This window comes from Cyanistes caeruleus, chromosome 22 (assembly GCF_971803275.1).
Source record: "Cyanistes caeruleus chromosome 22, bCyaCae1.hap1.1, whole genome shotgun sequence".
Taxonomy (NCBI): domain Eukaryota; kingdom Metazoa; phylum Chordata; class Aves; order Passeriformes; family Paridae; genus Cyanistes; species Cyanistes caeruleus.
In genome coordinates, this window is record NC_141722.1 from 3,583,268 (window position 1) to 3,597,844 (window position 14,577).

Sequence of the window (14,577 nt, forward strand, 5' to 3'; positions counted from 1 at the left end):
CTGTCCTAAGCCCACAGCCAGGACCATCAGCTCTTTGTAGGGCTGAAGCTTAGGACTGAGCCAGTTGTTGAGGTCAGTTTTAAGATGAGGCAACACAAGCAACCCCAGCCCTGTGTGGGCAAAGAGAGCACTCCCAGAGCAGGAGGGCAGAGCTCACTGTGCATCCTCCAAATGAGTTCACAAGTGGTGGCACTGACCAAGGCTGAGCTCTGTTCAACAGTCACCAACAAGGCATGTGCTGGAATGCCCTGCAGCAGCCTGTTCTCAGCCCTTCTTCTCTTTCAAATGAACCTCACAAATATAATCTGTTTATTTATATCAATTTAGTCCCATCAATTAATGATGACAAGGCAATTAACTAGAATGCCAGACAGTAAAAAATAACCACATAATGCCTTCTTTAGAGGAAATCTATTATGTAATTCCAATCGGTCTTCATTAACACAAAGTATTCCAGTAAAAGGTAGTAATCTAGTTATAGTCTGTGAAATATGAAGATCCGCAAAGTAATTTTTCAGAATTAAGGGTATTTTTAGTCAATAAGAAGAAAACCTGTCTGCATTTTTTCTGCAAAAAAACTTTTTCTGCAAAAAACTACACAACTCTGTGACATAAGGAACGAGTCCTGAGCAGGCTGTGCAATATCACCAAACAGGCACTAAATTCCATTCATCACCTCCCTTCCCCGCAGCGTTTGGGGGCTGCATCAAGCTGAGAGCACGGCTGCACCCACTTTTTCCATCCCTCATCCAACACTCGCTGCACAGGTGCTGGCACCAGAGAATGGAGTCTCAAACCACCAACTGTAGCTGTTTTCAAACACCCTGATAAGCAGGAATTGTACTGTTCAAATCAGTGTTCACAGCTCTATTCAGATGCTGCTGCAGTACCCCACTCATCCCAGCCATGAGCTCTCCTTTGGGGAGCAACAGCACAACCCAACCTGGCTCATTCCTACCTGATGGACTGAACAAGTAACTTGTGCACAGAACAAAGACAACATATTTGCTTCAGTATTTCACGTGAGGCACTTCAGAATTACCAGTGTTTTAATGGTACTAACCGAATTTATTAATTGTATATATTAAAAATTCAATTTTTAGGAAAAATGAGATGAAAAAAATGAGTCCACAAGACAATCAGCTTCACATAGAAATACACATTTTCTAATTTTAAGCCTTATTCCCCTTCAAACTTATTAATAAACTAGTAGTTGATAAGAGAGAATTAACCCCAAATATAGAAAATCCTGCAAACAAAGAACACAGACAAATATAAAAGTAGTCAACCACTTCTCCAAAACATGCCCAAGCTGTTAAGTACTCTTGACTTAAAATTTCTAATGAAGCAGCTTAAAAATCTCAAATTCCTACAGGAATATGTTTACAATACAAACTCAATTATTGTCTTATTCTGATGCTTATCATTTCTTACACCCTCTCAGCTCATCCTACTTTGGAATTTAATTACATGCCAGTATTTTGAGTTCAGATGAAATTACACATTTTCAGATTAATTTAGCCTAAACCAACTTTTGATAACAGCCAATCCTTTTTCTATCATGCCCTAATTTGTGGTCCTACAAGTCAGCATAAATTGCCCTTTTAAACCTTGTGCCACCCCATCATAAAGCCACGCTCACTGTCCCCAAACCCAGCACAGCACCCAGCATCGCTGGGTCAATGTTTGGGCAATTTCCTTTGATCAAAACCCTCCTTTTCCTCCTATCTCTGTTATTTTCTGAGCTCAGCTGACAGAGAACAGTCAAGGGGTGACTGTTCCCCACGCACTGGTTCAAGGAAGGCGCGACCTTTTCTGTTTAGTTAAAATCCAAGGGCAATATTCTCACAAGGACATTTCAGCTCAGCTGTCACAGGAGCAGCACAAGATGGGAACACGGGGCTGAAGCAAGCCCAGCACTCAGCTTCCCCCATCCAAACCCCAGGACGTGAAGCATTCCCTGACGGACACCTGATGCTTCCCACAGAGCTGCCAGCATCATGCCGGGAATCCCGGCCTCTCCCCAGGCTGCCTGAATCCAAGCACGGCCTCCACAGCTTTCCTCTCACCTCCCTCCCACCAGTTGTGATCTGATGCAACTGTCAAATCCTCGGCATGTTTGAAACCTACTTGTTCAGGAGCCAAGTGGAGACTCATCTAATCCCTGCAACGAGTCAGATGCTGCAATTGTGTTAATGCCATGCAAGATTTCATTTTCCAGAATTTCACCAAATTTTTAATATTGGCAAGAAACTAGGATTTAACGTTACATAATCTGAAGAAAACAACCCAAACCCTACTCATTTGATCATTTTTATACGTTACCTAGAGTGTCCCTCGTGTCCTTCCTAAGGGCAGAACCCCCTCTCTACCCACTGCCCACTCTGGCACATCAACACTACAACAGTGGGACTGTGCCCACATCACCTGCTTTGGCTGCCCTCCCACCTGCACGTGCCTCCAGCAGAGATCAAATACTGTCTCACCCAATACCAGGGATTTTGGTAAAGGCACATGGGCAGACTAAAGGAAGCCGTAATGGATATAAAAGTCTCTCAAGATCTGGGATCTGTGCAGGATTAGAAGTGACTTTTTCATAAATTTCAGGAGTTGAGGAGATGAGAGCAAGGATTGAAGAGGAAAAGAAACCAGACAAGAGCAGCAGTTAGAAAAGCCTGGGAGTAAAACCAGTGGGAGAAAAGAAGGCAGAGCAAGCACGCAAAGCTGCGATTATAAAATCCTCCAAATCTTTCATATCCTATATTTAAAGCAGAGCACAAAATGCTGCCCTGCTCTTGGCTACCACTGTTTTCAAAGGCCACAGTTTATTAAAAAAAAAAAAGTTTGCTGCACAATTTAGAACTAGTTGGCTCTGCTAAAGCTGTCTGGGATTACAAATGCCATTGAGCAGGGAGACAGGTCCCCACACCACATCACCACCAATGTTATCATCCCTGGCCTGAGGCATCTTGCCTGAATACTGCAAAGTAGAAGTAAAAAGCTGAACAGTGGAAGAGCCATGTTTCATCTTGGCACTGGGAGTTGGGATGGTGCACTCCTTGGTGAACCTGTCACCTTATGCATGGAGTATTTTCTTGGCAACTGGTACAACAGCGTCACCCTTTCTTAGCTGTTGATAAATCCTGTTGCACAGCAAAGATTTGTACCAAAGCTTTAATTTAATTACTGTAAATAAACCCAGCAACTTGGCCAAATGGTTTCATGAGTTACCGGCCCAGCTGAGGGTCAGGACCTGTAATGCTCCTGCAGTGCTGCTCTGTGTGACATCCCAGGTAACACACTGCTACAGCATTCACTGCTTCCAGAGATCCAGACAAAGCCTTCAAAACAACTTGGGTTACTGCCACAGAGACACAGCCCCAACCCTGCACCAGCCCACTTTGGCTCCTGACTGTACTGTGGTTCCAGGAGCAGCCCCACTGGTGCCCTGCAGCATTGATGCTTCCAAAGCCCTTGCAATTGAGTGCAGGTCACGATTCCAGACCCCATGCCATGCTGTCAGGCTCCTGTGAATGAGTTTTGTGGGGCTGCAGAGAGAACTGATGGCACCCCAGAGAAACAGGTCAAACAGAGGCTCTTGGACATGCTGCTAAAGGAGGTTTTATCTCTCTTAAGGAAATGTGGAAAGGTTCCGGCAATTGTCACTTTGCTTCCTTTGCTTGTAACTGTGTAAATCAACCCCTAACACCCTGTTTACTCACAGCAGCTTAAGAGCAGGGGGAAACACCGGAGCCCTTTAGCCAGAGAGAATTAAATAAAATAGTGGGAACATCCCACAAATACCAAAGTCAATTAATTCATTTGTTACAGGGCAAGAGTCCTGCATAATTTGTCCTTTGAGTAGTTTATTTTAGCTAATTGCTTATCCAGCAAGAAGATCTCCCCTGCATGACCCATTTGCTGTGCAAGAGGCTCAACTGATGAGAAATAAATGGTCACCTTCCAGAGGGCATGGAGTGACAGCAGGGATACTCCATATGCTGCTCTGGTCCTCAGGCCCACATCCAGGGAGAGGAACGCACCCCCAACCTGACACCTCATAAGCAGGGTGAGTGTTGGTGAGTTCTCCTGAGGAAACCAGGAGACCAGAGTTCCCCTTTCCAGGACAAGCTGCAGAAGGGAAGGCTGCAGATAAGGCACCCCCCACTAAGGCTTTACTTCCACCCAGCTGCATCGCTGCAACTCACAGCAGTGTGTTCACCCTTCACTTGCCTTTTACAACAGCACTTAAGGCAACACCACAATTCCAGTTGTGAGGGTGGAGCTCTCTGTCAGCCACATCACCCACTCAGCTTCTCTACCAGAGTCTGAGCAGAGGCAGAACCAAATGGCTTAATGTCTCACTTGGACATCCTCTGTCTGTAAACATTGCTGGGGAACAGGTGGAGCAGAGCTGTCAGACCCGCAGCTGCCTTCAGCTAGCCAAAAGATGGAACCAGGACAGATGTTATTGGTCTTATCAAAATTTTGTAAATTGAACAGTGAAATGGAACAGCCTTATTTATCTTAATTTAGTTCATCGTTGACATTTACAAAATAAATACAGGAATAATACTGTGGGCACAATTCACTCTCACTGATGGCAGCAGGAATCACATGTGCTCTGACAAAGGACAGGGAGTGACATGGCTACTGTATGCTGGAAGCAAAGGGTGCCAGAGGATCCCCAAGGGATCCCCCAGTACCTCTCAGCTCAACACCTCCTTGCAGCAACAAGTACATCCTCACTGGACAGAGACAGGCAATGCTGAAAGGAGAAAGGGGAGGACTGCGAAGTGATGCTTTGAGATTGGCTGGGCAGTGGGTTTTGAGTCACCACCAAAGAGGCAACAGGATTTCTGTCAGGAAAGCTTCAACCTTTCACATTCCACTGGGAGGCTTCTGATGGGCTTTTACTGATGCTTCATCTCCCTCAGAATCAATAGAAAACAATAATCCCACAGCTAGGCATAAATCATGTTGCACAACTCGGCAAATCATCACGTGGGATGCCTCGGGACGAGGCCACTTCTTTATTTCCAGAAACAGCACCATTAATGGTTTCTGCCTGCCAAGCAACAAGATTCCCACTTTACAGCACTGGAAATCTCCACCCTACAGTGATCCCAGCCACTGTCTCCACTTACTGCAGAGCAAATGTGGGCAAAGCTCATCTCAGCTGGTGGGGAGCTGGTGGGTGCTAGTACTAGGGACGAAAGGAAGGGAAGCAGAGGGGCTGCAGAGGGACAGATGCCCACCCGCCCTAACACCAGTCCCAACATGTGGCCACCAGCCTGGGGCCACAAAGCCAACACCAGTCCCAACACACACCAGTCCCAACACACACCCACCTGCCCAGAGCTGCAAGGCAGCTCCTAAAGCCCCTTTTCCCACTTGGCATCCTGGTGATGCCGCTCCAGGTACAGCAGCCCCGGGCAGCAGACTGCACTGTCTGTTTACAGGAAACAAAGCTGCTGCAGCACGAGTCAGAAACTCAATGCTCCCACAAACAGCAGCTCTGGAAAACCCCAGCAGCACCTTCCCTCATGTCACTTTACATCCTGTCAGTAACTTAGAGGAAACAAAACGGCCCGGCACAGTTATCCGAGGCTGTGAGACTTTAGGTACATCTGTAATTAAAACACAGACACCAAAGCTGCGAAGCAGCACCATAAAGCAGATCATTTTACAGCTGGCTGGGCTCCCTCTGATGTACTTGAGAACCATTTTTAAGTGACATAAAGTTTAACATACCGGTACATCTGCCTACCCACCAGATTCTACATGGAATTTAAAATTTAATTATATTAAAGTATTGTTACAGTGCACGTAGCAAGAACGCCAACCAAGTGTAACTTGAGGAGAATCTTTGCCAGATTGTTGTAAATCTGTGTTTTCAGGACTAGGAAGAAAAAAAAGAAAAATTCAAACCTGAACACCTGTATCAGTGCTCTCAGCTTCATTATTGCTCACCCACCAACTGCTCCACATTTGGGCTGAGCAGAATCACAAACTTGTCCGGTGTTTCACTACAATGTCAATGCACACCTACAGCACCTGTGCCTGCCAAGCAATTACTCCTTACACCACAGCAAAAGCAAAGCCTGCTCACTGCCTACACACACTTATTCAGCACCAAGAGGAAAACCTTAACGTCTGCAGGCAGCTCCTCATCTTCCAGCAACCACAACACAAAGCAATCTGTCCTCTCCAGCCCGAGTAGCATCCTCTGGGATGCTTCCAGCTGCTCTGCAGACACAGGCACAAACATCCTCTCCCCAATTCCATGTTTCTAGCACATGCTGGCTAGCATTCCAATGGGCAACCTAAAAAACACTGTGCTTGTCATCTAAGACACTGGCCCTATCAGGAAATCAAAGCATCAACCCCCGGGACACAGGGTACCCTCTGCCTAATCCCTGCCAGCCCAAGATGGTCACGGTGCCTTGCTTCAGCCCTGCACTCCAACCTCCGGTTTCCTGGATGCAAAAATCCTTGTCAATAAATAAAAGAACGCAAATAAAAAGTTTATTTTTCATCAGTTGCCATCTGCAGCCATTAAGATGCAACAAGCTGTTGCTGGATGGTGTTTTTGACGCAGAGAATGTATTGGAAGAAACAAGAGAATAACATTAAGGGTCAATTAGGAGCAACTTAAAGGTTATTTTTGAATATCTTACCTCCTGGACAAAAGAAGGTTCTTCAGTGCCATATGAGAATATAAATTAAGTTACAAAAGTCTTTAAGATGCAACAAAGACTTTCATTTTGTTGCTGTTTAAAACAGCCTGAAGAAAAAATAGCAGGTCTCCTGTTGCTCTGCAGACTACACACATGATGCAGGAAAGGGCAGGTCCAAGGTGGTTCCACAGCAGCCACCAAGCCCTGTCCTTCACGGCCCCCTTTGATAGGAAGCACAGAATGCTGGACAATATGGAATTGTCTGCCAGGTTTGGGTGTGACCATCAGAAGCCTCAGCCCAACACCTCTTCCAGCACACTCTTTCCTTTCCTCTGTTCTACCCAGGACAAGGGCAGCTCCTCGCTGATCCCACAGCCCAGGAACCCCAATCACAGGCCCAGAACAGGAGGCTCACACACACCAAGCAGCCTCCTCAACCCTAAACATCCTCCCACATGGGATCAAGAAAAGTCAGAGCCTGCCAAATACTGAATATCTGTGTTGACCAAAGCCATGCTGTTTCCCTTGGCCATACAGAAAAATCTACCAAGCCTTGCTGCGGGCAGATGGGTTTGCTGAACAATTTCACTGCTTCGCTATCAGATAATTGCTTTTTCTGATGATTCCATGTTTTCCAGAGTTTTCCTCTCCTTCAAGGGACAATGCTGCAGGACTCTTATGAGTCCACAAGAAGAAGAGAAGGAGTCTTTGGACCCCAGCCCTGTGTGCCTGCAAAGCCAGGCAGTGGGGGCAGCTGCTTGTGTGCATGGACCAGTTGTGGAGCCACCATTGACACGTATCCCTCTGAGATGTGGGAGAGCCCAAGCCTGGTGACCATGCACAGGGGCTGCAGAGCCATTGCTGGGCTGGAAGGGCCAACCTTCAGCTCTGTCCCAGATGAATCCACAACAGAAACACAGACCTATTGCCTTGGTTGTCCAAGTTGGCCAGTGACATCTTTTGCTGTGACACAGCCCTTCTGAGCTGCCAGCTAAATGCAGAGGGAAGCCGGCTCTCCGAGAGGACCAGCACACACCAGGCTGGATTTGCCATGGGAAGAATTTGGAAGGAATACTTGAAGACCATTGCCTGAGTCAGGCCAGGCATCTGGATGGCTCCCAGCAACTCTGCCCTTAGGTCACTTTACAATCAACACGGTGAGCTGTTAGAAGAATTCATTCATTATTGGTGTCTCAACACCCCTGGACCACAGCAGCTAAAAAATCTATATGAACTAAGGGCTCTTAAAACCCATCTGTGCATTGTTTATTCTCTGCAGGGAAAATAAAGAGAAGGAAATACTGAAAGCAGCGAGACGAAAGTGTTGAGAGTCATGAAATCTATAAAGTGTAAAGAGAGATGTGCCACATTTAGCAGGGATTATGTCAAGCAGCATCCCAAGCTAGGAGTGCTGACAGCACACACACACTGCCTTCGACAAAGGAAAATAGGTCGTACACAACCCCAAACATGCCAGCAGAGCTTCCAGCAGCATGAGCAGAAAACCCAAATTTCAGCACTGCCCACAGGCAAGGTTAATGGTCCTGGAACCTGTGGAGAGTACGAGCCACATGAGAGAGCAGGACCTTTAAAATGTGCCTTGAAAGCCTAAATAAGGTCTCGAGAGGACTTTTATTTGCAACAAGCACAAGGGGAGATGGACAGAACTTTTGCTACCAATCACAGCTCTGGGCAGTTGCTTTTTCACAGCCTCCAGCTCCCATGAGCTTCTCCTCCACAGGGAGCCTGTGTCTCATTTCCCAGCAGCCAGGACATCCTGGCAGCAGCATCCACCCCATGCAGCGGGACAGCTCTCACACAGAGCACTCTGGAAAGAAGACTCACAAAGTAATGGCCTAACACAGTGAATTAATTCCAAAGCACAATTGTTTTCAATCTTCATTTAAAGCCAACCTTACCTAATCTCACTTTAACGACATAGGAAATGGAAATTCCCTTAATAATATAAGTTATGAATATTTATTACCCTATTTGTTACCTGAAAATGGAGTAATTCAATTAATTTTACTATTAATTATTTAATACAGAATTAATATACTGCAAGATCCTAACTTTTCTTTACAATGCTGCTGATAAAGATATCCCAGACAGGGGATGTTCCTTGATGGACAGGTAAGGCACAGGGTGTGCTTCCAGGGCAATGGGCACCTGGACAGGAGGTAGGAAGGCTCCAGGGACTGAAGCCATCCTGCTCTCACCATGGAGAAGGGCTGGTTCCCCTAGCAATCCCCCTGTGTCCTTTCCAAGATATGAAGCAGAGGGGCAGAAACACATCTGAACTGCATTCCCAGATGGAAAACCGACCTTGCAGCTTCTGGGCACAGCCAGAAGGGAAAAGCCAAGGCTTTTCCATTGCCCACTTGTGAAAGAGTGAATTCACCTCGGATTGCTCAAGAATATTTTTTAAATACTGTACAAATGCTAATGGCAGAAGGCACCTGGCAACAGAGAAGCAAAGTATCTTCCTCTGGCAGAATGCTTCTGGACTCAGAAAATTGACTTTGTCATTGAAATTCCAAAGTAAATAACAATTAAGTTCTACTTGATATATAAATGTCAAGTAATTTTTTTTTTGTCATCGTGATTTGCATTTAAACTTGGAAATGTCAGACACTTGGCCCTGCTGCATTAGCAGAACGCTTCCCCCGCCCCGCTGACGGAACACCCGCTGCGGATTACCCAGCACATCATCAAGTAACCAAACACCATTCCAAGGGAGCCTCAAGGTCGATGCTTGTGAGGTGTACTCGCTAATTTATGTTGATCAACTGGAGTGCTCAAAAGACTATTGTAATAATGCTCCAGTACATTTATATCAGTGTATTCAATCAATTGGAGTCGTTCAACAAGAAGTTTCATAAAAAAGTAATTTTTTCCAAAGGTTTGTCATAGCTCCTTCAATGCCACCACAATGGCCAGAGGGCCTCCCCTCCATGTCCATGACTAAAGCAATACCCAACTGTGCTGTAAACACGGGAACCTCTGTTTGGGAAAGAGATGAAAACATTCAGAACACCAAGCTCAGCTCCAAAGCAGCTCTACACCAGCTCGTCCCTCACTGCCACCCTCTGCCTTAGCTCAGTGATCTGTGAGGCATCACAGCCCAGCCTGGCCTGACCCTCTGCAGCAGTTCCTTTGCTGGTGCCTGAGCTGCACAGCACCAAAACCCCGTCACCAATATCAACCCTCTGCCGATAGCTGCAGCAGCAGCAGCTCCCACACGCACCCGGAGCCCCCACGGCACCCATCCAGCAGTGACTCCTCACAGCACACTATACATCATCGTATTAGGAAACTCTGCGTGTCTCAGTGGTGCAATTAATTCTTATTAATTTTGTGAGATGAAATTAGTAGCACCCACAGCAGCAAACAAAGAACAGGGGAGTGTTCCAGTTCAGTGCCAAATCAATGTCATTAATTCTGTAATACTGGGAGCCCTGATTGTAGCAACTCAGCATTTAACTCTTCCCATTAATTTTTATATTAAAAAAAAAAAAAATAGAAAACTAACTCAACAATTTCAAAAGGACCTTGAACTTATGTCACAACTTCCCTTCTCGTGGGATTCTTTCTTCCAAGTGTAAACACACAAGAGGAAGGTAAGGAAATGTTCATCAGAAAATTATTTTCATGCATTGCCTTTAGCAAACCAAGCTCTTAAGATCAGAGGATGCTGCCACAAAAACATTTATAATCTCGTATCTTTAATGACAGCATGTAGTTAATGTGTTTTCTGACCCTTTAAAAGGCTTCTCTGGCAAAGGCTCAGCCAGAAATTGTTTTGAATTAATTCTGAAACTGGATTACCAACCCAGAAAAAAGCATTGCTAATAGTAACTGAATTACCTGCTCTTCTGCAGCCAAGGAGAGCCTCACAGCTGCCACCAGCAGGAAAGATCTATCCAGGGACCTTCCACCACCGTGACAATTCCAGGTCTTGGAGAACCACTGAGAAAGCAATTGGGTTTCCCACATCTCCTTCCCAGGTGCTACACGTTTTAATACAACAAACAAATGCATTACTTACCGATGTCACAAAATAAACAGTCTGGGGGGGAAAGCCCACAAAAGTAAAACAACAAAACAACACAGCTCTTTTGTTCCCATATTTCATGGAAAGCAGGTCCTCTGTGTGCCCCACCTGCAGCTGCACTGCAGAGGTGCAGAGAAGGCCTCCACGTCCATCCTCTCCTCAGCTGTGTGCTGTGGAACACCTGGAATTAATCTGTGCTGTTCGTTAGGGTGGCACTGCTGCCTGTGTCCCACTGTGACATGGCAGCAGGAGGTGATGCCAAACCTGGAGCACGCTGCTCCGGGCGCCTGCAGCACCGGCCCCTGCAACGGATGATGCTGGGATGCAGGATGCTAGAATAGGCTTTTCTCTCACCTGGCTCCCAGCAGGCTCCTTCCAATGGCCCAGCCCGCTGCAATAGGAAAGGGGTGGATTGGGAAGAAGAAAGACAGCAAAAGCCCAGCAAGACCAGAAAGCAAGAGTTGTTCTCTGCGTTAGTGAGACGTATGGAGCCAGAACATAGCTGAAACAGCAGGAAAACATCCACAGCCAAAACTCCATGTCTGGGTTCCCAGGGGAGCGAGAAGTTAAACATTTATGGCAGCACGAAGAAGACATGACATTTACTGAATAATAAACTGCAAACATGTCTGTTAATGCAGCTTTTTGGGACCTCCTCACCATCAAACACTTAACCCCAGCAAGGGAAACACCAGAATGCAAACAATTCCCGTGCCTGTCTGTGAGCAGGCAGAACATGGTGGGGCTGGTGCTTTTTTTATTTATTTAAAGTTAGAGGCAAGGGAGCTCTGTCAAGATAAACAGCCCACAACCTTGCTCAGAGGCTTCAGATCCGCTCATCTGAAGGGATACAATTAAATCCTGAGCAATCGGGTTAAAACTTTAACCTGCCAAGACTGTAGCTGTTCCATTTTTAATCAATCTGATTTCATTCAATAAAATGCTCATTAAGGCAATTAATGAGAGTTTGGTGTCACAAGCCATCAGGCATGACTGGGAGTTTCCACTTGGTGGTCAAGGCATTGATCAGTGAGTCAAGTCATCAGCGCGAGAGAGTCAATGTGCTGAGCAGGAGAACATTACCTGGTTTTGGGGGAGGTTGTTAGCCACTCCTCATGCTTTTCAAACGTTATTAAATAAGCTGCAATTTCCTGAAAGAGAAACGCAGAAAGAAAACAGAGTTACTTGCATGGCTGTGCTGGGAACTGGAAAGTTTTACAACAGAGACACGGAGCCGCCTACCCCGGGGCCAGGCTGCAGCTGAAATTGGGTTTTGACTGACAGAGCGCGCTCAGTAAACGTTCACATCCACACCACCAAGGCCAGGCTTAAACAGGACAATGAAGAGATGCAAATGAGGAAAGGCATTAACATTTTCCAGCACAGAGAATTTGCTGGTAACTGTGGTGACCACGGCATCGCCGCGAGCCCAGTGTGACGTCAGGAAGCAAAGGGGAGGGTAGCGACAATACGGACACGGGGAGCTAAATAAAATATTTATAAATAGAACAGCATCACTGCAGAGAGAATTACTGAATTATTAATTGTTGCCATAAAAAGCCAGCGGGTGACATCAACGTAAGTCATTGCTCCCACTTGCAGGAATGATACGGGCGATTACTTCCAGATCAGAACTGATTTGTTTGCAGGAAATTATCGGCGGCAGCGAGATAATTCACGACAGTGCCTGTAAACAGGCCTGAGGAACACGGGACAGACGTTCATCCATTGCCTGGTACAAAACCAGGGTGGTCGCAAGGTGGCAACGGTCACCACACCAGCAGTGTCCTGATATCTAGAGATGGCCATGGACTCCTGGGACTGTGCTGAAAATAAGCCCCCTGCGATATACTCAGAAGCGTGTAGGGTTTTGATGATTATCTTCCAAAAATTTCCTCCCAGCCCTCTCAGAGGGGCCTGCATAGCAAAAGCCGAACAAGTGAGGTCAGTGAAACTGCCTTCAATGTACAAATGCCTCAAATAGACCCCCAAACCACATGCAGTATCATCTCCAGAGGCACTGCAGCAGAAGTGTCCCCAGGCTGTACCTCCCAACAGCACAACACACACCAGCGCCAGGGCTTTCCACCAGGAGAGGGGTTTTTATTATTTTTTTTTAGCTAGCTCTATATAAGGGCTGTCGCTTACAGTACCAAAGCTAAAAACCCCCACAATGCTCTCCAACCAGCTGGCCCAAGCATCTGCTAGAGCCACAAAATGCAATTATATTACTCCCAAACGAGACGTAAAAATATCTTGTTTCCAATACTCTTGGTTTTAAGACTTATACTTAATGTCCTCTGGGCATTGTGGCGGTGCCAGATCTCCGTGTTATGTACTTTATTAGAGCTGTGTGAATGTCATATTAATGACTCCTGACCAACATGTTTACACTGCAAATAAATTCTCCTGGAATCCATCGACGCACCCCTTGTTTCCCAAGCCAGTCTCTGCAGGTTTAAGGGATCCCCATACACGCACATGACAGAGCAGCGGCATGAAGCTCCAAAAACTCCTCTTTTTAATTTCTGGCTAATGGCTAATGCCTAAATAAAATTCAGCATCAAAGAAAGCCAGTGCAGACCTCCACCACCGACACTGATGACCTTCCCAATCCTCACAGTTTCACAGCAGCTGCACCTGAATCTGATGCAAGTGCTGAAATCTGGATGCTACATGGCCAAAAAGGTCTGACCCCAGATTTCCAACAGGCTAAAACCACCAAAGAACTCTGTAACTAAAATTCTTCAGAAAATATGAAAAAAGATCTCTGGGGTTTTTTAAAGCCAGTGCAGTAATTCCACCAAAAGTGCTGCAATCAGCAGAGCTCTATTTCCAACCCATCCCACATTATGTGTCCTCAGCTCACTATGCTACAAACCAGTGTCACCTCATGCTGTACAGTGAGATGAGCTCTGGAGAGACTGAGGAACACTCAGGAGCTCCCTGCACATCCTCCCCAGTGCCAGGCAAGCAAGCATTTACAGAAACAAACCCCTTCAATGCCAAGGCAACTAAGGGGGTTAAGATTAGTCTGGGATTTTGCCTATTCCTACTAAAATTTAACTGCTGTAAGGAGAATTAAGCCATTTTTCTCTTTTGTGATGAACAAATACATTGCTATGGCATAAAAAACCAAACTATTTCAAGTGAAGGAACTCAGCCTTACCAAGGGCTCATTCACTCTGCTCTTTCCTGCCAGCCCATGCCAGGCACATGTGAAAACCTAATCCCAAATTGTCACCAGCTGGAGGAGTTGCAGCAATGAGAGGCTCCCATGAGTCGAAACATGGGTTTCCACTCTGCTGGCCTGGCTCTCTCATGTTTGGGCAGAGGAAAGGCCAAGCTGCCTGTCAGTGCCACAGATACACATTGGGGAAGGAGAATGTGTTTCTTCCTTCAACCCCATTCCTTATATGTTCTGCTTTCTCTGACTACAGCTCTATGTCAGCTCTGCAGAGGAAAGTGCTCAGCACTGGTGGTTGATCAGAGGTTTGTATGAGATGCCTCTGCCCAGTGGCTCCCTGTCTACATGGTGGGGCACAGGCAGGGCTGCTGAGGCAGGGCTGGGGTTCAGCAGCTGCATGGGCTGAGTACCCTGCTGTCACACCAACACCCTTTTTCCCTTTGAAAAAAGAGGGAAGAAATAGATTTATCACCAGAAGACACAAAGTCGTTAAATAATTAAAAACAAAACTATGGCCACAATAAAAGCCCTCTGATAAAACCCTGCATTTTAATGCGTGTTAATTCCCCTAATGATTCTTTCTGTGTCTCACAGGGTCAAATCAATGTCCTCACAAAAAAATCCAATTATATCCCATTCATCGTATCTTTGGAGCA

The 14,577-nt window shown here is 46.1% G+C and overlaps 1 protein-coding gene across 12 annotated transcripts in view; it reads right to left on the minus strand.

The window, feature by feature from the left end:
• Positions 1-14,577, minus strand: part of CAMTA1 (calmodulin binding transcription activator 1) — a 236,513-nt gene that overhangs the window by 161,645 nt on the left and 60,291 nt on the right. For all 12 annotated transcript variants that reach the window (XM_086860599.1, XM_086860600.1, XM_086860602.1 and 9 more), the window contains one exon: positions 11,818-11,885. In XM_086860599.1, the coding sequence (XP_086716725.1) occupies positions 11,818-11,885 (68 nt within the window). The remainder of the gene's footprint in view (positions 1-11,817; positions 11,886-14,577) is intronic.